At 40.8% G+C, this 27,344-nt stretch overlaps 1 protein-coding gene across 7 annotated transcripts in view; it reads right to left on the bottom strand.

The window, feature by feature from the left end:
* rnf220a (ring finger protein 220a) overlaps positions 1-27,344 on the bottom strand; it is a 155,281-nt gene that overhangs the window by 43,619 nt on the left and 84,318 nt on the right. For 4 of the 7 annotated variants that reach the window (XM_026314546.1, XM_026314548.1, XM_026314544.1 and 1 more), the window contains exon 3: positions 3,531-3,719. The exons of the other annotated variants lie outside the window; for them this stretch is intronic. In XM_026314546.1, the coding sequence (XP_026170331.1) occupies positions 3,531-3,719 (189 nt within the window). The remainder of the gene's footprint in view (positions 1-3,530; positions 3,720-27,344) is intronic. 7 annotated transcript variants of the gene reach the window in all.

The raw sequence follows: 27,344 nt of genomic DNA on the forward strand, positions 1-27,344 counted from the left end.
TCCATCCCTTGTTTTCTTTCCAGTAATTATTACACTTTCACTCATGCTTTCCTCCTAATATTTGTCCTTTCCTTTCAGCTTTCCATCTTTTCATCTTCACTTTTTCCATGAATGGACTTTTTATTTGACATTCCTTTGTTTCTGCCTGTAATATTCATCCTCTTTCCTTTCTTGCTTTACTTACTTATTTATTTATTTGCTTATTTACTTCTGTTTTTGTCCCTTTTTCCTCTCAAAAATTGTTTATTTTCTTATTTCCCATCCTTTTGTCACCAGTATGCATGACTGTTTCAGGTAAGTATAGGTATTGGTTCCGCCAATATCTGATGAAAATTCATCAAATGTCATTCATCATGAAGAAATTATTCCCTTTAAACACTTGAAACATTATCCTTTATCTTCCTGGTTTTTTAACTTTTTCTCCTCTGCTACCCACATACACACACACACACACACACGCACACACACACACACACGCACACACACCTTCTCTCTCTCCTCTCCTTGTGTTGCTTTGGTCCAGATGAAGTGGGAATCAATAGATGCTAGATAGCACAGGCTCCCAGTCACCGACTACAATGAGCTGAGGTAAAAGGCCACCTCCAGAGAGGACAGGGATTGTCAGCTCAATACTCACTCTCAATGGGACCAGAGATAAAAAACCATTTGGGGTGTCCTCATGGCTCAATGGGCTAAGAGGCAAAGCATGTACTCACAACACTGTGGGTCCAAATCCCATTTAATGACCTGTATTGTGTGTCATCCCTTCGCTTTTATCTCGCCCATCGTTCCTGCCTCTAAGGAAACAGGAGCTTGGTGTATGTTGGACTGCTCCTGAAACCAAAACTAAGAGACTCCAAATAGGGTGTTAACACCATCAGCTTTTTTTGAATTGAACTTTCTGCTTTGAATTTGTCCTTTTTTAAAGATGAAAGCAGCGTAAATGAAAGAAACATTTGTTTGCTTTGAACTTGAGAATTTTCTGTTTTAAAATCTACTGCTAAGGAGGGATTGAATGAACTTGTAAATTATACACACAATCAGCTAATGAGCACTGTGCAAGTAAACTGGTATAAACACAGCAATAAGAGTCAGAAAAGAGAAGGACCAGATTTATGAGTTGGCACATGTACAGTATGTTTGTGGATGCCACACCCACACACACTACATGCATACGTGCATTTTCCCAAATGGAATTACAAAAGGGTCTACATGCAGAAGCAGTTTTTCTGTCCTTGTTGTCTCCTTGTGTATGTTCCTACACACACACTTCCATTCACACTCCTTGTTCCCCTAAATGAGTTTTCTGACATGCATCAAGTGTTTATGCCTGCTACCTCTCTTTTGTCGTCTTCCCGTCCTCCCCTTCCCACTTATTTTTTCCCCCTCCCTTCACCCCTCGCCCGGCCGGTTAGCTATAACACCCGCCAACATCGGTAAACAAGGAAATCTCTCAGCTGCAGCCCGGCGTGTAACCACATTACCGCACCCGATAACCTCTTCAAATAATGTGCGATAAGGGGAATTTGATTTGATTCACGGAAAGGGAAAGAGGGCCACTTCTGCTCCCCCTCTAATCTCTTCCTTTTTATTTCATTTCTCCCTTTACATCTTTTCCTTTCCTTCCGTCTGTCCCTTCACCCCACCATCTTCTTCTCTTCTTCTTTTCACTTAGCCCGAGGGTCCAGGCCTCCTCTGCCCATCTTGTCCCCCCTTATTCTCCCCTACTCCAGAATGACACCGCCTCGCATCCACAATCAAATAAATCCTGCTGAGGTGTCAGCCTTCATTCCGACTCTCCCCCTTTCTTCTCCCCGACCAATGCAAGGTGAGGTGAGAGGCCCCCGTAAAAGCCATCATCTCCATAATGGCAAATATGAGCCCTAAAGCCCAAAACCAGGGGCTGTATTAACACAAATGGGACTAGGAGTGTGTGTGTGTGTGTCTCTCAGTGAGGTGATATGTTTTTTCCTTAAGTGAGCTGTGATTTAAGCAGGCTAGACACTAGGCTGATCACTAGCTCTGTGTGTGTGTGTGTGTGTGTATAAAACAGATGATGCTGTGTGGCTCATTCAGATTACATTTGATGAAATGGAACGGGGGTCAACTTCAGTTTGCCACCCAGGCTGCGGTGCGCTACTCTGTGCATGTGTGTGTTTCCTGTGTCTGTCTGATCAGGTGTGCATGTGTGTGTATGTGCACATTTGTGCATTCTCACTCCCTGACAGTGATGCATGGCGCTTTTAAATAGCACTCCTCCACGCCCTGCTCAAAACTCATCACCAGGCTCTTTCACTATCCCTCCCTCTCTCCCTCCCCTTGCTCCCTGGGGTTGTCACTTTTAGAAAAGCAAATGAAATGTCGGCTCAGCGGAGAGAAGGGATGAAGAGATGACCGGATAGAGGAATAGAGATGGGAAAGGCGTGTGTTTGTGTGGAAGTGTTTGCTGTCTGTTTAAGACAAGAGGCTCAACATATTTCAGTATGTGAACATCTGCATGTTGCACTGTGAGGAAAGTGAAATGGAAATAGGAAGTATTTGTTTTACATGGACAGCACATTTCAGCAACATGGGAACACTGGGACTGTCACTACAAGAAGAATGTTCTATCACACTGTTGCTGAGAAAAGATTTGGGATGAAATTTGTAGGATTTAGAGAAGAGAAAGCCCAGGAAATCAGCACATCATAAAACTGGCTGGTTTTGAACCTACAGTGATAAATGGTCATCTGATGATCCCTGTGTGTGTCTCTGTGTGTGTTAGCATGTGTAATGTGGCTTTTACTCTTGGGACCCTGCTGCATGCGTGTGTGTCTGTCTGACAGTGGTGTGATGCTAGTGAGGTTATCTCCAACTACTGACAGCTGTTTATTCAATCAATCACTTTGTCAGGGTTTGTGTGTGTGTGTGTATGACAGAGAGAGTGGCAAAGGAGACAGAAGTAAATAAATGGAGCATTAACCAAGCACTGACCCACAGAGCAGAAGCACAAGCAGCTGCTATAGGCCAAATCTCAATTTAGGGCCCCTAACAGGCACACACACACTGAAAACGACGCATTCTTGCCAGTGTTCAATAGGAAATAAATGTATTCAAAAGTGCTAAGAGCAGGTTTTAGGGTTTGAAAGCCACTGCAGGGTGCAACTTGCTACTGAGTTGATGATAACTGCAAACATGGAGTTACTAATTTATACATAAATACAAGCCACAAAGGAATAGTTATTTCCTTTGTATTTAGAAAACAGCTTTCTTGGTATTATTTAATAATATAATTATTAATTATATGAAATTATGAATTTAATATTATAATTTGTTTTTAATGATTTTGGAAACCTGTACATTGTGATTTTCGAATATAAAGGCATAAAATATTTGTGTCTTCTGTGATTACACTATTAACTAGAAAAGTGACTGCTCCCCTTGTAGTGTATATTTAATGTGTAGTTGCTGCAGTGTAAAATACCTGCTATAGTCACTATTATAATTATGACAAAACACACAGTGAAAGAGAAGTTTCTGTTTTCACTGACCTATGGCCTCTCTTTTCTTGCCTTTCTGCTTACTGACTTTATTCCATTTCTCATGTCTCAGCTGTACAGAGCAGGAGGAGGGATATCTAGTGGAGAGGTGTGGGCGTGAGGCCTGTCGGCAGTCATTTCCTTCCCAAAGGGCCTCATCATCAGCATCAGCAAGTTTGAAATAAACATCCTGACTCAGGCCTAATTATCACACACACACACACACACACACACACACACACACGCACACAATGGAATATGGTCATCATACAGTATATATTACATATTAAAAGTGATCAGTCATATTAAATACCATAACTTTTGCTCTTGGCTTTAAAAGACTCAGTGAGAGTGAATGTGTTGTTATGATACGATTTTAACAGCGTTAACACAAAAATATCAGATTTAACTGAATTAATAAAAAATATTCAAATTTCTATTTAAAACCATGCTATCAAACCCACACACTGTTATGTTGAATGTAAGAGTGTGAATGTCATTTAATTAATGACAGACTAACAGCCCTGAGCCTTCACACTGCATATCAGTACAACAGGCCTGTGGGACCCACTTTAAACTGATAGCATCTAGTATTCCGAGAATAAGAATTTCCTATATATTATTCTCTAGTAGTCATTTCTCTTTATACACCTCATTTACTCTCATTTTTCTTCGTTTATCTCTCCTTTCCCATTCCCCCCTTCCTCTGATGCTGTTTTCTCTGTCTGTCTCTCCTTACCTCTCATTATCTCTCTCCCTGCTGCTTTCATATGGTCTAGCGGCTGAATTAATTACCAAAGCCAATTAACGCTAGATTGGCTGATGTTTTAACTAATTAGCTTTAATGAGGGTGGCGTGGCTGCCTGCACAGTGTTAATTGAATCCTAACAGCGGAGGAGAGATGAGAATGAGAGGGATGGATAGATAGATGGATGGAGATGTGTGCACAAATACACACACGCAGACACACACACACGTTATTACTGAGAATATTTAGAGCGTGTCACAGTAACACACACCCTGTTGTTATTACTTGTTTAACATTTGTATCCACGGCTTTTCTTTCTTTATGTCTCCAACACACACACACACACACACACACACACACACACACACACACACACATATATGAAAGTAGGAAAAGTGATATAATGTTATGTCACCACGTGCAAGTCCTTCATTTCCTGGCTGAAACATAGTCTTAGTTAAGGTTTTGTTAACTGAACTCATATCCTTACCATATCCATATCCATATCCTTATGATGTATCTGGTAGTTACACCTAGCTGTATTTGTTATTGCAAAATGTGCCTGGCAAAGAGGAGCAGCAGCTTAAAATCTTAGATCAATGTCACCTCTCAGTGCCAGATTACCTGCTGCGTACCTGAACTCTATTTTCACCTGCCTTTTGATGGCAGGATCATCAGAGATAATATGTTAAATTCCACATTATGTCATATCACATTATTGCGTGTGTCTTCTGTCTCTCCTGATCTAAAGACATGAACAAGTATCAGATTGTCTGAGGTGGCTATAAAAATCTGCATGGCCATGTAAAAGGCTTAATGATTTTAAAGTTACAAGAGAAAAGAGCCTGCAGTTTGTCTCATCCATCAAGTCTAGCACCTGCGCCTTCGCCAAATAGCCCTGCCACCTAACCTGGTGCTTAGCAATGCAGAGCCAAATACACCCTCCCTCTCCTTGTCTCTTTTTCACATTTTGTCTTTGTCCCCATTAGACTAGATGATTTCTTTCCTTAATCTTTGTATCTCTTTCACCTTCTCTGTGTCACCTTCTATTTTTTATCATATTTCTATATCTTTTTCTTTCTAACCAGCCAGAAACTATTTAATGGAGAGATGTAAGGTGACGTGCTTCTGGAAGACTTTTTCCCCCCTTTGTAAGTGCAAGCTTAGACTCTATACTTAGACTACTGTGAATCAGTAAGCAAACCTCTGGATGAATGGTTCATATGTGATGGTCATTGGTTATTAATGTTTCACCTTTAATCAGAACATTAATTTTTCTTTGAGTTTGACACATTTTCCTTGGTCAAGTGTACATTTTAAATTGAATACACTGGGCTCAGAGAACAATGCTGAGTGTGTTGTATCATCGTAACCCCTGTGTGAACCCTTGATCACCTCCTTAACCACTTCCCACTGCAGAGCCTTACAAAAACATTCCTCCGATATGTTAACCCTTTGACCAGAGGTTGGTTCAAACTGCAGTCAGTAATAGCACTCACAGCTCCTTCTTCTTCTCTTACACAATCAGAAATCAGATTACACTGAGACACATTTACCAAAGGAATGATAAAAAGGAAAAAAATGAAGAGGGCATATTTTTAGTCCCTCGTGAGGTGCATATTAAATCCACATCAGCGCTCAAGCAGCTACTCCACAGACATGGTCATGTTGAGGAGAGTAGTGGTTACTTTCATGTTCCTGCTGTCTGCTCACCTGTCACACAGTGGTACTCTCAGACACACACTGAAGCAGAACCTCTGCAGCACTTCGACTGCCGTACCACCATTCCCTCTTGTTTAGTTTCCCTCCTCTGTTCTCCTTCAGAGTTATGGTTTCCATTAGTGAGATTGACGTCATTCAGACAGTAACAGCTATAGGTACACAGATGTACAGATGTGGTGACAACAAAAGCCTAATTTAAATCAGATAAAGATAACGATGAAATTGAACAGTCATTCAAACAGCCCTATTCAACCCTGAAACCTGACGAGCCTTTTGTACAGCAGATGCTATTGTGGCTAAGTCTGTGTGTGTTGGCTTGTCAGCAGTTGAGAAGAACCTATTTCCTCTTGCTGAATCCCCAGCTCTAAATGATGGATTGATATCTCTCTCACTGCGGATTATAAGTGCATATATGTGTGTATGTGTGTGTCAGTAGCCCTCTCAGCCTCTTGCTGCCTCTCTTCTCAGGCCCTTATCAGCTCTTGTCACAAACAGAGGATAGGGGATAATCCTTCATACAAGGGAAGCAGTCTGGCCTTCCATCTATCTAGCTGTCTGTCTAGCTGTCTGTTATATTACCCCTCTCACCACTGGAGTGTCACTGGAATAAAAATCAAACACACACAAAGCAAACTTCCTGTGTTTTGGTAATCTCTGTTGGCACAACTTAGATGACTAGTCTGATGGGAAAAAAACCTGCAGGATTTGTACTGAGTTTGGTCAGATGCAAAAACATTTTCTGAAAATATGATGTGTTTGGACTGAGGATACACATATAGGGTAAAAGTTTATTGATGGGAATTTTGTGTTTTCCTTGGGTGTCAGTTGTCCTGGTTGGAACAAAAATGCACCACAGTCCTTTTTGGAAAAAGCGCTGCAACCCAGATAATGACAGCTTTCCTTAGTTCCTGGTCAGGCCTACGCCTTGGGGCACTGTGTTGTGGTTTATGTGCTTGCCATGTCCTCATGACAGTGGGTACTGCATGCTATCCTGACTTCCAAGAATCAGAGCGTTTCCTGGCACCAAAGTGAACCAGATTACAAGGGTTGCTTGTGAAAACACGACTTTCACAACATTTCATAATGTGACAGAGAATCATTTATATGGCACTCACATAATGTCATTTATAGGAGCGCTTTTGTTCTAAAATGAGATTTTAGAGAGCAATAAAAATAAAATAACATGAACACATTACAACAAATTGTTACCCATACTGACTTGTACCACTTCATAGTGACTTTTGTTTATCCTGACATACATAAATACTCACATTACAGTCTTTGTGATGATCTGCCTGTATTTCTGTCTTTACAAACCAGAAATGGGGAAAACGGTATATTTTTTTTTAAAAAAGTGTCCATCTGCTGGAGTGGTGATATTGCACAGGTCACACCTGAGACTGTTTTGTGTATGTGTCTGAGTGTGAGTGTGTGTGTGTGTCAGTGTGTGACAATCAGGCACAGTGCGATTGCATCACACGGCTTCAATTGGACATCATTGTGATCTTTATCAATGTGCTATCTCTCTGCTCTACAGGAGTCTATCATCTCTCCCTCCATCCCATCCTTCTCATTTCCTGTTCTGTCCTTTACATTCCCTCCCTCTTCCCTCCATTTGTGTCCTCTGTTTCCCACTTCCCCTCTGCCTGCTGATATCAAAGTGCCCAATAGAGGGGGATGTTCCACTATACTTTGTTCTAGTGGAGCCTTTGGTATTTTTCACAGTAACATCCCATAAAGTGTCATACACACATCATTTTGCTCACACTTTTAACTTTAAATGTTTATAAAGTTGCATCCTTATAAATTCCTCCGTTTGAACTACATATAAAAACCAATTGCATTTTTTTTTTACAAAATCATCTTAACTTGTTTCAGAAGTTCATAAGAAGCATCTTCCATAAAATATACTGCAGCCTATTACTAGTGTGAAAAACATACCACATACAGGCACTTTTTCATTTCAACATTATTTATGAAGACATTTACATTTTCACTTTCTCTCTTCATATTATAAAACCAGCAAATCTCCAAAACATCAACTTTATTTAAGCAAAAAAAAAAAAAAAGAATTTCCTTTACCCTATCAGCAACACTCAAGCCTTCTGTTTATTGAAAAATTTGGTAATCATGAAATTTGGACATTGGTTTTACTGGACAGTTATGATACTGCCTCTACTTTTGTTTACTCTGAGCTTCAGTAAGGCAACAGCTTGGAGGCTTTCAACTCTCAGTGCGCGTGCACACACACCCACACACACACATGGCTGAGGGGACAGGTCTGGAGCTCAGATCAATTGAAAATTAAAGAGACCGAAATGGTTTCTGCTCACATATTAACCTCCTTTTTTTTTATCTTCTTTGCTCTTCTTCTCTTTTCTTTTCCATCATCTCTCCCTCTTTCTCCCTGCCTTTCTCTCTGTGTCTCTCGCCCTCTCCTAATAGCCAGTGCCACCGATGACAACAGTGTTTCAAACAACTTGAGTATAGGTTTTAGTGACAGGGAGAGAAGAGATGTGTTTTTTTGAGTTTGAGCTGTAGAAATGGTGAGAGCAGAGAGCTTGAGATGGTCGGATGAAGGGATGGGTGGAAGGATGGGGCAGTAATAGCACAGAGACGACAGGGGCTTTGGATACTCTCTTTGGACACACTTGCACACATACACACACATCGTCTGGGGACTTAAATCTCAGAGCAATTTTCAGGCCGGATGATTGGCAGCTTGATGTGTATTCTTCCCCTACAAGACCAGCTGATAACTCCAGCTATCCTATTCCATGCTACCATCCCTCCCTGTCTCTTCTCTATTTCTCCCACTTTCACCATTTAAATTTTTTCTTTTGTTAGGATGACTCTCTTAATACCCGACCCCCTCCTACTCTGCTCTCTCATCCCTCTTTCCTTCGTTCATTCACCCTCTCTGTCTCTCTCTCTGGGCCTGTTGTGGGGCTATTACAATGACAGAGGCGATAAGGGACATTTATCACATGTGCGGTGGGGCGAGCGAGAGAAAGCTCTCAACAGGTCTAGGGGAGGAACACATACACAAATGCACAGACACAGACATACAGTACACACATCTGGCATTGAGGCATACAGAAATGCACACAAATATGCAGACACCCTCACACCCTTATGCACATAAACACAGACAAATAAACAGTCACAGGTTGTAGATATTTGCACACAATTGTAGAAACCCACACTTACACACACACACACACACACACACACACACACAAAACAGTGAATCATCCTCCTTTTCCCCATTTTGTATTTTGCAGTTGACTGAGGCCAATTCCCCATAATTCAATACAGTTGAAAAATGAAACCCCAGTAAATCGCTACAGCGATTTTACAGATCCCTGCTTATCCTCATAATTCATTATTTCCAAACTGTAACAACATTACATTTCATTTGTAATGCTCTGCCTGCCTCAGCCATTTGCCAATTGTTATATCTTATTGTTTTCTCTCTCCAAGGGGGAAAAAAGTGAGTTATTGGGGGTGAAATGGTGGCTGGCTGGTTGTTGGGTCTTGCTCCTTTGCTGCCTATCTACCTGTCTGTTTCCATGGCTGTCTATTTATTGTCCTGACTGTCCGTCTCTTTTTCTCTCCATCTGTCTCTCTGACAGACTGTCTCACTAACTGACTGTGGCGAGAGCACGTAGCCAAGGCTACACTGAACAAATGCATAGGAGAACAGTATAAGCTGTTGTTTTTATCGTGCTGAGCTGATAATAAACCTATTGTTTGCAGCCTATAGATACACATGCACTTACACAGACTGAGTGGCCTATTGTTTGTCAGCACTGTGGTACAGTCAGAGCCACAGCTGGATCGGTGCAGGGCAGAGACTGGGACAAAGATGGGGTGGGGAGGTGGAGGAGGTAAGAAATTAGGAGAGGAAGAATGGGAGGAAAAAGAATGGATTGGGGACAAAGGGTGCATGGTGGTGGATAGGAAAGATGACTAACATGAAGTGAGGCCCTGATGGTGGGAGGAGAGATGGGGGGAAAATGGAATGAATAGATGAAAAAAACAGGTCACTATGACAAGCAAAGGTGGAAGAAGTACTGCATTGTCTTTAATAAAACTAAAACAATCATTTGGAGCTGATAACAATGACAGGGAGATTTTAGTTTAGAATGGATACAGTGATTGTGTACCAAATATAAAATATGAAATCATTAACAGTTAAACTGCCCATTTTCCAAAACGATGCAATGACAATCCTATTATTTTTCATATGGGAATACTCACTTTACATGTGCAAAGAAACCTTCAGTTTTTGATCAACCACTTGTCAGAAATCAATTTTGATTAGACACAAAAACAAAACAAAACAAAAATCACAACTTGCAACTAATGCAAAAAGAAAAAAAATAGATTAAAATGTTATAATAATGCAGCAACCCACAAACTCCAGTCAATACCGCAGAGAAATATCCTTTCACACCAGATACTGTGAGATGACTCAAGAAGGGCATTTGCAATATTTACAGTTTCAAAAAGAGATTCCTCAAAAAAGGAAAAAAATCACTTAGATGAAATGCTGGAATAACTATAAATCTGAGAGCTAAAAACATGCCTTGATGTCTCTTTCTCTTTCAGATACACACATCAACACACACACACACAGTCTGAGACACCATCCTTGCTACAGTCCCCCATTTATCACAGCTGTAACCTCTCTGCAGCCCTGCCCATGTTACTGTACCCTGTCACACTGCTGGCTAAACAAACTGCTCCTTGATGTATGAGGGCCTACACCGGCCATAAACTTATTCACTTTTAACTAGCATGCTACTGGCTTGGCACAGCCAGACATCAGCTTTACTGTGTATGTGTGTGTGTAGCGTATGAAAACTGCCTGTGAGAAATTAACCCCCTGGGTACCGCTTCATAACTCACTTCTCTCTTCCTTTCCTCTCTCCTTCTCCTCCCTCCCTATCCATCTATCTTTATTCCACAGCCCAGGCATTAGCCCTGTATCTATTACCCATTACAGTGTGTATGTGTCTTTGGCAATAGAGGAAATGGCTGAGTGGTAGAAGAAGGTGAAGAAAAAGAAGAATTGCAGGTCTTTATACGTCTTGTAGAGCAACAAGCAGTTTGCTGTTAGTGAGTGAATGGTGAGAAAAATATGGACATCAGTCGTACTGATGTCTCTCTTCTCTTCTCTTCTCTTCTCTTCTCTTCTCTTCTCTTCTCTCCTTTCTTAATTGAGTATACCCCCGATAAGACAAGAGAGTGTAAAGCCATATAACCAACATCACGTTTATGGTTAATCTTGTGATGTGGCACTTAGGCACACGTGTCATTCTTCAACACCCCTCACCTATCTCCCTGTTCTCCCATGGTGCTTTGCTGTTTTATTGACTATATGTATTTATTGTCTCCAGTCAGTCTGGAGTCTATTGGATGACACGCTAATCTGGCAGAACGCGATTAACGATTAATTGATAGCAGCAGCGTTATCAATAGCATTGCCTCCTCTCTATGAATTTGCCAACAAATATGCACACACACGCCACAGTAGGTAGATGGCTGGCGCAAACATGCGTACAAGCTGAAATGAAAGCACACATCTCCCACTGACACACACGCACCACATCAAGCAGCACCGCCTATGCACACAGCTAGTAAAGGTTAATTACATAGTTTTTTTCCATGGTTTTATGACTGCAGTAAGTTGTAGCTGCATGGGTCCCCTTCTTATCAGGCAATAAATTCATTAGTGGCTACCACACCTCACTGGGGCAGTGCATTTAGTACTGACAAACAAGATTAGAGGACAGAGAGGACAGGAGCGAGAACTCTGAGGTCATAGGACACAACTGTAGACACATAGGGAGACACCAAACTACATTCACTGGGATATGTGTATGTGCTGGGAATGTTAGCGATAACCAATTAGCAATTGTGGTTAGTACTAGCAATTAGAATGAACAATCAGCATTAAGAGGCTAACTATGATAGTTGAAATTAACACAGTCACTTAAACCTGGCAAAAAGCATTGGGTAACATAGAACAACCCAAAAGTTTGTGTAATTGTACAGCTTTTTACTACGCCCAACAGCATTTTGTATGGTTACAAAAACTGTTAGAACACAAGCCCTTTGCTTGCAGAGTGAGTGAACCATTTCTCACCCAATGCAATGGGTGTGTCACTTTCTCCCACACTTTACATGCAGCTGCGCCATGCAGCACTTCGATTTTTTTCTGTAATACTGGAAGCCAGAGACAGAGAAAAAGAGCGTGCTTTACTGGGTCTTTATTGTTAGCTTTGTATTAGTATTGGGTATGAATTTGTGAAGAACATAAATTTTACTTGAAATAGTGTTAACAATCATTACTGAGTATTTTCTGTATGACTCTTAAAAGAAAAGCATAGCACAGCGGTAAATTATGGCACTACAACCCTGTTTACATTAAAGTATTGCTGACTATACTATTATTTCAAATATGTTTTGCAGAGGTAACTCCTGTATTTTTATGTGTTGCACTAGATTGGACCCAGTGTATCTCTGAGCCTGTAACATATGAGGTGAGGCTAAAGTGAATTTGTCAAGGGAAAAACATGTAGACTAGTGGACCAGCCCAGTAATTTCATTTATGTGCAACATCCCTTACACAAACAGGATTTCCTTTAAACACTCACAGCAAACCCAAACACAGCTTCACTCGCCTCTTCTTGATGAGTCAAATTGGCAAATATCACCTACTATGTACTGAGGCAGACAGGCTGCTCCACACACACTTGAGACACCATTTCTTTTAATCTCAGATTTAAAGAATGCCAGCCTGAGAGACGTCAGCAAACAAATCAAAAATTCAATCCGTCACAAAGTGTCATCAAGGTTTATCATGCACATTGGATGCGAGAGGCCGGTCTCTCTGTGGGTGTCTGCAGCAGGAACGTGCACACGTGCACACACACACATACACACACGAAAAAAAAACCTATGCAAGCATATATTTAGTTTAAGCAAAAATACACACATACACAAAAGAGATATGTAAATGTGAGTGGAATGCACATAACATTAGAGGGACTGCACTTTGCACTGCCACAGTGCTGCAACTTTCATGTGCCTCATTTCAACAACACTGTGAGCATGCTGAGAGAGTAACAAGCTGATCGGTTGTGTCTGCTTTCATCTAGCAATGCACAAATAAAAGCATATTTACACAACCACTAGATATGAAAATGTAGTTATAAGCCTTTTATTAAGTAAATGCAGTCTCAGGGTATGGTACAGTATAGTACAAAAATAACATTTTTTTAATCCAAATTTTTTTAGGCAAAAAAATGGCACAATTAAACAGAAGTTTGAATGTGCTGTGTATTTACTCAGGTGCAGAAATAGTTTTTAAAACTTCAGCTGACAAAAAATTGTTTTATTGGGCACATTTTCTCATGAAAAACATTTTAAAATTTACACAAGCTTTAAACTTTTTCTGCAGATTATGTACATGATAAAAATAAACTGTTTTTAATGTTTTTTTAAAAATTGCTGCGATTCATATGTTATCATCCCAACTAATAAGGAAGTAGGGTAGTTATATTGAGACCTACATAGTGATCCAGAACAAACAACAGCATGATTATGGGTCATGGGTCAGAATGCTTGTTACCCACAGCTGCTTGGTGAAGCAATACCTGTTAAGTCATAAGGAAACGCCATGCATTTAGGGAGCAGAGGAACCATGTTTAGGCCCGGTGTAGTAATTCAGGATAAGCACAGAACAGCAGGCTTATTTACAGACTGAAATTAGAGCTGGATCCTTCAGGCTCAAGTGCTCTGGCTGTTTAGAGAAGGAACATCCTCAGCTTAAACTACCAATAAGCGCTCAGTCACACATAAACACATACACGTATAGATAGCAAATCTTCTGTTGTCCACAGCTTTTGAAAAAAAATTGAGAACCATTTTGAAAGAAATATGTATAGCCAGAAAAAAATATATATCATGAGATTGGTGTGTCATGAATGATTTATTTTTGTGGGAAAAAAAAGAAACAAATGTGACCTGGTGCAGCCTCAGTTTTGTAACACAAGGAAGAGGTTAACCTACGTTGACCGACAATTTATGCTGCAGTGTACCTACAGCTTGTCCGTTAGCTCTCCTAAAACCACACACACACACAGACACACCACATAGCCCTCTTCCTCCACTGCAACGGCCGGGCAGGTGCCGATCCTGTAACAGTGTGTAGTTACAGGAAGCAAGTTTGACTGTGAGTACCACAGAGAGACAGGCAAGGGGATTAGCTAACACTGTGGTGGAAGGAGGGAGGGAAAAGGAGGCTGGGTGATAGAACAGACAGAAAGATACTGGGAGGTGTAAAACTGTGTGTGCGTGTGTGTGTGTGTGTGTGAAAGACAGTAAATCAGACCAACATAACATGAACCACAGGCCCAAAGAGTCGTGTTACTCTGTTCTTACTGGAAGTACACACCGCAAGCAGCCCACACGCACACACACCACCTACAAACACACACACCCACACCCACCCACACACACATTATTAATATGAATTTTATTGTGAAAAGGGCTGGAAACTGATTAAACAGTGGTACGATATGTCATTACAGATCCATGAGAAATTATATTGCCTAATGTACTGTATTCTTTCTACAGGGCCAGATGTGTGTACAACTCTGTTCTCCTCATCAGCACAAAACTGCTCTCATTAAACTCATACTACTTCAATAGTCACCAGATGGCATTCATTAAAACACACAAACACCCATGCATATACATATACACACACACACACACACACACACGCACACGGCCACAAATATACACAGAAGAGAGCATCTTCAGTTGTATTATTCTTATGTCAGTAAATGTAGGTTGGTATAAATCCAAACCTTTTAGCCATCTTCTACTCCCTGTAATATGGCCATCACCATTATAATGCACGCACGCAGGCACACAGACACACAGACACACACACAGAAACACACACACACATATACATGAGACGTCTTCTCTATAATAAGGCCATCACCATTAAAGCTGTCAGGGCTGGAGTGTTGAGTATTACTGCCGAGAAATTACGCCTCACTCACCCTCCATGACACTACGTGACCTGCAAACACACAAGCTCTCAATCTGTCCCCTCACACTCATGACTGTGCTGGCATGTAATGTTGATTATATCTGTGTAAGTGAGTATGTGTTTGTGTGCATGTGCTGCCCATCCTTACAGCATGGTGAATCTTCCTTACCATGTGTCAGAGGACTGTATCATTTTCAGCTAGGAGACGACCACTGTTTGACACACACAAACACACGCAGATTGTGTTTTAGTGGAAAACGATGTTTAAAGGCTTGCCCTCGTACGAAAAAGCAAAAACCGTCTGTACCAAAATTGAAGCAGGAGGTGGGCCTATTTGAAGACCTTGAGACACAGTTGTCACAAAAAATGTAATTTGAACGTGAAAAACAGTGGATGGCAGGGTTACCACGCTCACTGCTGGCTGGTGAAATGAGAGAGGAGGGTTTGACAAAGTCAGAGGACTGAGGGAACAGAGAGGACACAGACAGAGGCGGGGGGGGGTAGATTCTCTTGTGTTCTGTAAAAGCTGTTTTATTAACAACTGTAACTTCAATACGTACAAAGGTAATATGCATAAAGCGTCATTTCCTATGAGCGCAGTTTCTTCCTGTTTTGTTGGAAGGTGCTCAATCCATTTAAACAGTACTGTTCATATAGTATAATTTCTTTTTCAATTGAGTTATTTTTTAGGGTGTGATTTAGAATTTTAAAGTTTGACCAAATTTCTATTACAAATTTGGATTAAGTTGTGAAGGGAAACCAGGTGACTGACCTGTGTACATTTTTACATCAGTTCTGGTGTTAATTTTGTTTAACATTGTTTCTTAGTTTTAACCGTTTCCACACTTCCACTGAGGTTGTACAGGAAATGACAATGATTCACTACTAAAATTCCCACTTTTAGTTGTCTGGTAACATCAAATACATAATAGACATAATTAATATAACACAACAAAATTTTAACAAGGGAAACATTTCAGTATATGATACACAGTGTGAATATAGTTATAGCTACCTTCCCTACTCTACATTTGGTTGCAATTTTTTTTATTTTTAATCACTGATTAATAATGACCTGTAGCTCTGATATCAACAAACTGCCTGCCTTTTTCAGAAGAAATGTGTCAAAATGCTGTCTAAGTATCGGTTTGGCAAAAGAGGCTGAGTCTAAGCACATTTCTAAAACCATCAAAGCAAAAACAGACACACACAATGTGCCTGGAGTGAGTGCTGACGTATTTATCACATTAGTATTAGCCCTTCTCCCTGTCACCACAATTCTCACAGCTGGTGTTGACATGCGGTCCCCGGACCCCCGTAGCACCCCTGAGGCCTTATGTGTGTTTCTGAATTTCTATATGCGTGTGTGTGTGTGTGTGTGTGTGTGTGTGTCAAGATTTCCATTCCCTACAGTGATAATTTTCTCCATGTTACAAAAAAAGCTTCTCCTCAATGAAACATAAGACATGGCATGACAGGGGAGTAGCAACACAAAATGAGAGGAGAAAATGAAAGAAGAAAGGAGGAAACCAAGAAAAGAGACCAGAATAAGGGTCTGAGAGAGAGGACAAGAGGGGCAGCAACCGACAAGGGAGAGACAAAGATTGGTGATGCCAGTTTCCATATGACAAGTGGCGATGTTATGAAGATGGACGGGCAGCCAAGACGGGGAGCCTGACCTTTCCCAAAATGCCACATGTCACTGTGCTTTTATGTCACTCCCCGCAAAACAATATGTCACAGGCATAAAAAATCATTACGCCCTTCCTGAATTATGCTGTTATGGCATACCGCAAAAAAATAATCATTAAGATGACATTATTGCACACTTAACTAGGAGGACGACGAGGGGGTGCGTTGGAGGCTGTTTGAATTTACGATTTGTCATGATTTCAGGAGAAATGTTGAACCATTGTCTTATTAGATGTATCAATATGACTTTTATGCTTTGACATAGGACTTTGGGGAAAAAGCACCGATGTTTGGAGAGGGATCATGAGTGGAAGGATGAGTTCTCACTGTGGAGCTGTACGGCATTCATCTTACTGTGTATCGTGCTATTTGAAGTGAGCAGCTGAAGCTGAGAAAAGGTTCTGAGGGACAGAAAGGAAGATATGGGACCTCTAATGAAGATTCCACATCTGAGAACTGAGCCATGTAATTGTCATCTTACAGCTCCATAATATGTCTACAGGAGGTAATATTCATTTAAAGCTTCAAGATGGAAAATAAAAGTTCAGCACCCATCTGAGATTAAAGCAGATGGAGCATATCACTGAGGTTTCTCATTTTAAAGACAACTTTGTGCCATCCATCCTATGCTACATGTGCTGCTTTACTCAGGCAGCTTTAACTTCTGTGAATTTGTGTAATTTGTGGTGACTGAGTGGTTAGCACAGTTGCCTCACAGCAAGAAGGTTCCTGGTTTGAAACCCAGCAGGGGCCTTTCTGTGTGGAGTCTGCATGTTCTCCCTGTGCTTGTGTGGGTTTTCTCCAGGTACTCTGGTTTCCTCCCACAGTCCAAAAACATGTATGTCAGGTTGACTGGTGACTCTAAATTGCCCATAGGAGTGAGTGTGAGTGTGTGAGGTTGTTTGTCTCTATGTGGCCCTGTGATGGACTGGTGACCTGTCCAGGGTGGACCCCTGCCTTTCACCCAGAGAGAGCTGGGATAGGCTCCAGCAGATCCCTGGGACCCTGGTTAGGAATAAGAGGATATAGAAAATGGATGGATGGATGGATGCATGATACCCATTGCCCAAACAGCAGTTTCTTCTGGGTTTGTCCCAGGCCTTCTTTTCCCTGTGGACCAGCCCAGGTTCAATCCAGCCCAATGAAACTCCTTTCATCCTCATCACATGCCCGAACCACCTCAGGTGGTACCTTTCGATGTGAAGGAGCAGCGGTTCTACTCCAAGCTACCTTTGGATGTCAGAGTTCACTCCACTGTATAATGGCTAAGGCTATCTAAAATCATTACACTTTGGCTGAGTCAGCTGACATACACTGTCTACCCGAGATAGTGTTAGGATTTTGCAGCAGCATTATTGTGTAATTGATACATGTCCACACCAGCTGATGTTTAGGCACATTTTTTTAGTTGGAAATCTCAAAGTATTTTCAATAACAGCTGCAGCCAGATATTCTTTATTTTAGCATGTCCGTGGTAATGCTTTACATGCTGAACATTTTGCCAATAACAGTAACAGCCAATAACAAAAACATTCATCTCTACTGAGCATGTTGTTCACTCATAATGAAGTATGCTGTAGTGCTGACAATATGAAAGTATGAGTTTAGTTTAAGAGCTCCACTGGCACTGGACCTTGGATTTTACATTTGTTCACAAAAACTCTCCGAAACCAACATTTATCCACAAAATGAGCTTCTTTTTATTCAGGGATACTATGGTATTGTTCCAAGTTAGGTATTGTTATCGAGACTGGCACTTGCTACTGGCTAGTATCTTAGCCCAGTGAATGGAATGATGCCTTTATGTCCAATTGAACTATTGATCTGAAGAATTGCACAATGGCGGACTTTGACATTTCGCCTGGTATTTCAGCTGGGAGATGTTCTAGCTTCAGACATTTGACCTATATAACCCAGAACATGACTGCACACACACCAACACACATACTGTACACACAAATGCACAATCACATACAGACACTGTCCTGTCCTATCTGTGTGTGCATGCGCATGTCATCAGTTGTAATAGCTACTGACATCAGCAGAATTGAGTTTGGAGTCAATGTGGATGTCCTCTATAAGCCAATCATCCAATCAGCGCTCTCCTGGCTACGTGGGTCAAAGGGCAGGGTGATGTCATACTTTCTGACAACATAACAAAAAGCCTCAGAGAGAGATACAGAGCAAGAGGGACAGAGAATTTCTCATGGGTTTGAGGTTCTGTCAAGACGCAGTGGTGGACTAAACGCACACATACTTACACACACATGGGCGCACACACTTAGGACCTTCTCTCCTTCACCAAATCTGGCAACCGACAATAAAGCACTCAGTGAAACATTTATGACTTTCATAAACAAGAGCCAGTGATTAATGCTAGCCCTCTTCTTTAGGATTTCTAATAAAGTATGACACATTTACACCCCCGGTCAACGCAGCCAAAGCCCTATTAAACATGTCTGAAAGGATAGATGTCCGTGGCACACACACATACACACACTCACTTACAGACGAAAAGGAAATTAACAAAACAATGCCTCGCTCATGTTTTTCCATTCAACTCATAATAAGCAAAGCACCCTCATGTCCAATTTGTCGTGACATTTAAGACCCAGTCCCCTCTGATCAGAGCGTGGTCCTGGCAGAGGCTCTCCTCGCTTTCCTGTATAACTGTGATTGTTCGAAAATTGCCTTCCACTTCTGCTTGTCTCTTAGTCTCGTTTAACAGCTGGACTGAGTGGAGAGGCTTGTAAAGCCTATGATATATTACCATGAATATTGACAACAAAAACAAGAAAAGTCTCATGGGCAAAGAGTCCAGTGTCTTCATTTTCTCCTTCCCTTTGGCTAAAAGACTGCATGCTCTGTTTTCAGTAAGAAACCACTGTCACTTATTTTCTAGACTTTGTGCCTTTGCAATATTAAAATTGTATTATACAGTTTTGGGTTTCCTTAGAATAGAATATACATACAGTAGCTCTATACTGTGCAAGATTTAACATGAGTAAAGGTTTAAGCATGGATATAAAACTAAGAAACACTTACTAGAAGGAAGGGTACAATACTTTACTATCCATTAATACCTTGGAATAAAGGAAAGTGTACAAAGGATGGAAGGAAAGTTAAAAAAGCAAGGATAAACAGCAAAGGCCTTGTCTGAAAGACTAAAAGGAAAAGGAATCAAGTGAACGAAAGGAAAGAACCTTTTGGTTTTCTTTGTCTTTGAAATGCATCAGAAACATTGATTAACACTGAAGGAGCTTGGGCTTCATAATCAGCGCTGCTACAAACAGCATTTTATACTCAAATTCAAAACACAGCATGGAAAACTAAAATTTAAACTTCTTATTTGGACTGTAGTCCAGTTGCCTGGCCTCCCTTCATCCATAGGGCTATTTGTAAGTTAGTAAATTTGTGTGTGTGTGTGTGTGTGTGTGTGTGAGGGTGTGCGTGTGTGTGTGTGTGTGGTAATAAAGCACACCATGACTCCATCTCTCCATTATACTGTAATAATCTAAAAGTAGTGAGACATATTAAAGTGGGAATGAGGACATTTTAAGAAGGGGAAAAACATGAGTTCCACACAAACTCACTTTCACCTTTAGCCTCTGTCCTAGTTACCCACAGAGTGCTATGCATTTAATAATTTGTTTTAGGGGGCTCTTAATTAATTAAGTTTTTTTTTTCATGTTAAGCGGAAATTAAAATTTGTTTTGCTAAAAAAAATAGGCACATATACCCTTGGTGTTAATTTGGGAAAAAAATTAGTAATTAGAAAGAAGACATTTCAGTTTTATTTATTTTTCTGCATCGATGACTTACATTAGTGTTCCTCAGGGAGTGTAAATTTTAGACTTTGACTGATGTTTGACTGGTCCAATAGCTGTTGGTGCAATAAATCTGAACTGCAACACAGGCAATTAACCAGTCTGTGGGCTGATGTAAAAACATCAGTATCTCAGTATCAGTATCTCTTTAGTCCCATTTGTGATCTTACCATTCTGCTACTCCTCAGTTATTCATAATCGTGATTTAGACCACAGGGAAACTTAGTTACAGGAAGTTACAGGACTAACTGTTGCTGTTAGTTTCTCTTAGGGACAGCTAATGATTTCTAGATCCTGCTTATAACTCTAAAGGCACTGTAAAAAACATGAACATAAAGGTAACTGGGAGTGAGAGCTATCCTAACTGGAGGCCAATAAATCAGCCGGCCGATTAATCGAGCCTGTTTTTGGCATTTTTAAAATAACTGGCATCAGCTGAAATCAGCAGGCGCATCAGAGGACAGCCTAGTGTTGTTGTGGAATATGTGTGATGTTGCCCTTTTTCGCAATCAAATTGCCCTTTTAGACCTCTGTGAGTGCTGCCAAGGTGAGGCTAACTAACTTTGAGAAGAATGAAAAGAAGAATGCTGTACAAGAAAAGTGTAAGGCTTGAATTCTTATTTTCCAAAACCCTATATATTTAATTTGTTAGATATGAAATGTTACTTTTAGACCTTATGCTATTGATAGCTGTAGCTAACAAGGTAACAAAACCCAGTAATAGAAAATCGGTCCAACATATTGGCCAAACAAAGAAACAAAAAATGCCCTAAAAAATATTTTTTCCTTTCTTGAAAAACAGATAAATATGCGCCATTAAAATAGCGCCATCATGGTAAGTTTTTTATTAACCTAAAAAAGTGAGTTTGACTTGACTAAATTCATGTGGGTAACTGCTGTCTGCTATACTATTGTCTTTCTACTTAAACTTCTTTGTCGCCTTCTTCACCCCAGTCCCACCCACTGTATCCATAGCAGCTTTTTGTCTGGACTTTAGGGGGAAAGAAGGTAAGTTGGGTAGAAAGGTTTGTAATGTTAAAAAGTTCTTTGGTTTTGGATTTGTTGCACACGATTATAGGCAGTGATGGTAATGGTTTATAGGATTGTACTTGTTTTCCAAACCATGAAATTTATCATCCTATTATACTTAGAGAGCCTAAGGAGTTGTTTGTTAGTGATTTTGTACACTGCAAAATTGTTGCTGATAGATGCCTATAAAATTATTAACAAGACGTGAAAGAGCAAGAGTGCAGGAGGGAAAAGGGGGATGCAGGAGGGAGACAAGAAAGGGTGTGTGAGAGTCTGTGTGCTTGAAGGGAGAGGTGGGTTTACTGGTGTAGCTTGCCAGGCTCCCTGCTGGGCCTCCATTCATTGAAGCTGCTCTATTACAAGGAACCCTGCCTGGCAGAGAGGAGCAAACCTGCCATGGTAAAAAGAAAGGGTTGGGCAACTCCAGGCATGGATGCAACTGTTGCTATGTGAAGAAAAAACACAGTAGTGCTACTTGGACTCTCTTACAGTTTAGCTTGGTTAAAGCCAATATTGCTATCAGTGGTATGAGAGCGTGTGTACTGGCAAAGCATGTAAATTTAACAGAATTTGAATAATAAAAAGTAAATAACTGGTATACAAGAATAAACCTGTGTTCTTGTTATTACTCTATCTTCGGGCTGTATCACTGTGGGTGGCTCTTATTCTGATACTGCGATGCTTACAGGAAATAAGGGTGGTAGCAAGGCATGGTGGAGATGGTTGTGGTGAAAAGGGGAGCCCTTATTGTGAAATCCCAGTGGAGGGTAATTGGAATTCAATAGGAGTTAGATCATGGCTGCTGCCTTAGTTCCTTTGAGGAAAAAACTATGGGGGATTAGCAGTCGTTAGCCCATAGTGATGTGAAGTGGAAAGGAACAGCTGGCTCTCAGCTAGCCACATGGTGCGTGCGTGTGTGTGTGTGTGTGTGTATGTGGAAATAGTAAGGGAGACAGGGTGTTTTTCAATCTGTCCCCTTCTCTCTTCATCTGTGCATGTCACAATGTGTATGTGTGTGTTAGTGAGGGATGTGATTGCCATAGAAATCCCTGTACCATAGCGTGTAGCACTTAAATGAGCCACCACAATGACCTGAGGTCACATTTAGGTCTTCTACCTTAATGGCTTATGCCTGTACTTAGAATAGCTTAGTGTCTTTTCTATTCTATATTCTTTGGATCCTTGCTACCGCCTCCACAATAGAAGTTTCTAGACTGTGGGGAGTCTGCTAAACTGTCAGTCCTGCAGTGTTTACAATCTCTGAACACTTTGTTATTTTATATAAAAGCAGGCAGACAAGTTTGCTGCATACCTCTGCCATTTACGTGGGAGGATGAAGGAGGCATAGAGGGAGGGAAGCAGTGAAAGAGCAGAAGAGGAAAGGTGGAGTAAACAGACCTATTAGACAGCCAGAGAATCAGGCACATGGTTCCGTACTGCAGCGACCACCGGCATAATAATACAACACAATACTGGAGCATAGCCCTGACCTGTACCTTTGATGCTTTTATGTGTATCTGGGATAGATTACACTGTATGCTCCTTTTGATTTTGGTAACAGTGAAATTTACTATCCTACTGCGAATTGTGCTCTGTAGAAATATCTCATTATCTATGGTGACAACATTTTATTACATGTTTTACCCTTAATGCAAACATTTCTAACACAGTTAGTGTTACTGCTGCATCTGTTGCTTGTTGACACTGGTGTGCTACATTTTGACTAAGGTAGCAAGAGGGCAAAACATTTCCTTTGTAGCTACCAGTTACCATCATCCAAGTATTCCTTAACCAAGTGATGCTATTTCTCATCAAACCTAAACATTTCAATAGATTACTATATTTTCCAAGTTGCTTTTAGCAAAAACGGCCTTGTTAAACAGAAAAAAAGATATACATGTCATTGTGAAAGTTGCATTTCTAATTATACTAATTATTGTCTAAATTAGCCTATAAACAACGTAGGGTAGGCATAACAACAAGCAGAAGTGCATTACGATATTCATTTGTGTGCCCCCCTCCTCTCTCAGGTTGTCTGAATGCCAACACTCACTCCAAACTTTGTTACAGCTGCAGACTTTATTACCTGCACTTTGAAATCTGCAGTATAGCGCTTTGTTTAGGGCAGCATTTCACTTGTGTTACACTACGAGTTAGAGTTTAGCGTCAGCATTAACATATTACTTTTTCAGCGGTATAGTATTATCTTCGATTGAGTGAAGAGTGCCCTCTAACGCTAGTGACTACTCGACATGTACACATATAAGTTGCTTTGCTGTATAACTTGCACTACAAGCCAGAGGAGTAATAAAGTGGGACTTTTATACTCCGGAAAATATGGTATATATTGAATGGTATATAAGGAATGGCAGCACAATAATATGGGGGGCAAGATGTAATCAAACGTTTGTCCTATTTTACCTTGTTTTTTTACTCAGATCTTGGTCAAGAGATGTAATTCACTCAGATACCAGTAAAAAAAAAAAAAGCACAAATATCTGCTTTTAGGTTCAGGCTGCTACTATCCTGCCATCTACCTCAGTGGTCAGTCTGCTGTCATGCATGACATCACATGTAGCACTTAATTTCCCTGCACCCTTACAATGCTTTCACTTTATGAGCAAGAGAAATCCCCAAGTCTCCTTAAGTCCATTTAGTTTTCCTGTAGGGTGACCACAGAAAGATTTAAACTCAGCCTTGCAGTGGCTCCCTGACAGGATGGTGAAAAAAGCAGCACTGCTACAGAGTGCTCTCCAGATGATAGGCACGGCCTCACGAGAGACCTCAATTCAGACGCTGTATGGGATATATCAGACCTTTGTCTCACCCCCTCTGGGGTCAAAACGACAAGACCTACTCCTCTCATCAATGTCATGTTCTTTCTCTTTCTCTCTTTCCCTGTCTCTCTTTCCATCTCTCTATCCAGCCTGGTCAGGCTATTAAATGATAGAATACATTATAGAGGAGGAGAAGGAGCTAATAGATTGGAATATTATAACCATACAATAATTTCATGAAAAAGTCAAGGAGGGATCATCGCTCTTATTAACTCCAAGAGAAATTGAGGCTGAAAAATGTTCAAATAGAAAATGTTAATGCCAGGCTATACTACATGTAATTGTGCCTGCACCATTCCCTGAGCTGGCCCCATTCATGCCACTTTATTAGTGGTAATTGAGGATATGAATTATAAATAGGGGGTGATTTTTCTCCTCCTCCTCATTGAAAGTGAAGCGTAATGACCACTGCCATTGTTTAACCTTCATAATCGTGTGTTCTCATTTCTTTGCTTTCCTCTGTCCTTTCCTTTTTACTCCTGGTGTCTTTTCTTTTATTCATAGCTTCTATTTTGCTCCACTGTCGCTCCCTGCTCTCTCCATGCAAACCTACATTTTTATTTCCCTTTACTTTTTTATTTTACAATTCTTCCTTTTTTTTTAGCTTGCCTATTCTTTTATTCCTATAGTTTCCTTTTCTGTTGCCCTCTATTTTCCACTGCTCATCTCGCCCATTCGTTTGCTTTCCTCAGGCACTTATTGGTGCTTTTTTCCTTGCTGTAATTGCATAATAAGCCCCACCAGTGATGTGAATGCCCCAGGTGAGGGATCCAGCAAAGGGGGCTGGGAGTTTTCTTGGCATCATTTCTGAGAAGTTCACTTTTTTATTTAGCTTTTTAAAGCTCAGCAGCTCCACACCTACCATCCAACAAAGTCCATTAGCCCCAGCCTCTCACCCACAACCAGTCTGCTTTTTATTTACAACATCAAACGTTTCACTTCATTAAATTACCTTATTTTCCCCTCCCTCCCTTCATACTCTGTGTCTCTTTCTCTCCCAGCTCTTCTAGTTGCATTTAGTTGAAACATGTTTTCCGAAACTAAAGAATGTCGGGTGACGGGGGGATAAAACAGCCCTCCAACATAGTCTGCAGTGGTTTTATGGGGGGAAATAATGGGTAATTGGGTTTTGGTATTTAATAGGAAACCGACATTGAGCTGTAATGCAACTATTGTATAAAGGCAACTCAGACAGTGTCTCTGAAACGTGGAGGGCTGCAACTCACTACTTCCCCTTTGATGTCATCAACTGCCTGCCTTAAGTGTTGATGACTACATGAGTCTCTTCTGGAGACACTTGAGCGTGTCTGTGTTCTGAGCTGCAATGTCGACTCATGGACTAATGGGACTGCCAGTAGAACAAAGTCTAACAGCTGACTTGCAGGGTGTTGGTTGTAAGGTTTTTGATTTTCGTTTGCCAAAAACACAACACCACCATTCCATTCTTTTGTTATGGCCTATGTCACTGGAGCCATTTATCTGTTTACATTGCTTCAAAATTTTTCCTCACAGGACCTTAATTTGACTATAAAATACAATGTGATACAATTTAAACAATTCATTTTACAGACTTTTGATTTCTGTTTACTTGATGAAGCTCCGATCTCTTGTCAGATATGCAAAGTGTGTGTGAAATCCCTCGGAAACCTGTATCTTTTACTCTGATTTTATGCTCGGGCATTGATTGAGAGTTTGATTTGATCTCGGTCCCTCATGTACAGCCACATCTGCAGCTTGTACTGCTGTGTGAAGCAAGCGTCAGCTGTGTGAGCATATAAATGAAACCAGAGAAGAGTGAAAGCTAAACATTCTCCAAGATCAATATTCCAATATCTAACATCAGGGAACTCCAATAAGTACAACGCCAGGGACACTTCAATGGCAACATCAAGGCAGAGGGGTTTGCACACACACACACACACATATTTATACATACACACACATATACATACACACAAACGATTAGTGGGTTTCAGATAATGATCAGGCAAGCACCATAAAATCCATCCTACTTAGGAGAAAGGAATAATCCATTTGGGGACAGGTTTCAATACAGTCCATACTAACCATGTCATGGTGAAGCGCTCACCAAAAGCAATGGGGATAATTTGGGGCTTAGAAACATTGGCAATTTTTTTGAAGCAATGAAATGAGGTCATATTGCCGGAAGCAGAGATAAGAATTAGCAATCAATGCTCATCTAGGTGGTTAACATAATGGCCCTAAGACCAACAAATGTGACCATGTACCAGTGGTTAGAATCAGTTTCAAGCTAGCTGAAATGCAGGGATCACTGTGACCAGTTGCTTTCACCTCAGTGCTTGAGCTTTAACGCTAACAGACATGTAATAATTTAACTCTGGCTCGAGACATCCCAGCAGTGTTTGCAAATGTCACCCATGATGACTAAATTGAGTAAAAAGAGGTATGAAGCAGAGGGAAATGGTTACAATATGTCCATCTGTAATGCCTTATTGTTGTTCATCTTTCACCCACACTATTAAGTAGCTTCCATTACTCTTGAACATATTTGCTTGGACAAAAAGCAACGAGGCTGAACTAATGACCCTTATCCTAATCGCATCAGAGGAGAGCCAGAGGTGTATACACATATGGTTTTGCCTAATTATTTGTATTTGTGCAAAGCAGTGACCCCAATGACCAGTGGTCATCGAAGCAATGACCACCAATGGTCGATAACCAACCCCCCCAAACACCTAGCTAATCCTTCCTCCACCATCCCTTCTTCTTCCTCCTCCTCCCCACAGAGCCCATTCACAGCCCCAATCAATGTCGAATTATGGGTTATTTATTGAATAATCAAAATGGCATTATAGGTCCGGCTGGCTGACTAGCCTGCAGAGGCTGACAATTGGGAAATAGAAGGTGTTGGTA

The sequence above is a fragment of the Mastacembelus armatus genome, chromosome 17 (genome assembly GCF_900324485.2).
Source record: "Mastacembelus armatus chromosome 17, fMasArm1.2, whole genome shotgun sequence".
In the NCBI taxonomy this organism is placed as follows: domain Eukaryota; kingdom Metazoa; phylum Chordata; class Actinopteri; order Synbranchiformes; family Mastacembelidae; genus Mastacembelus; species Mastacembelus armatus.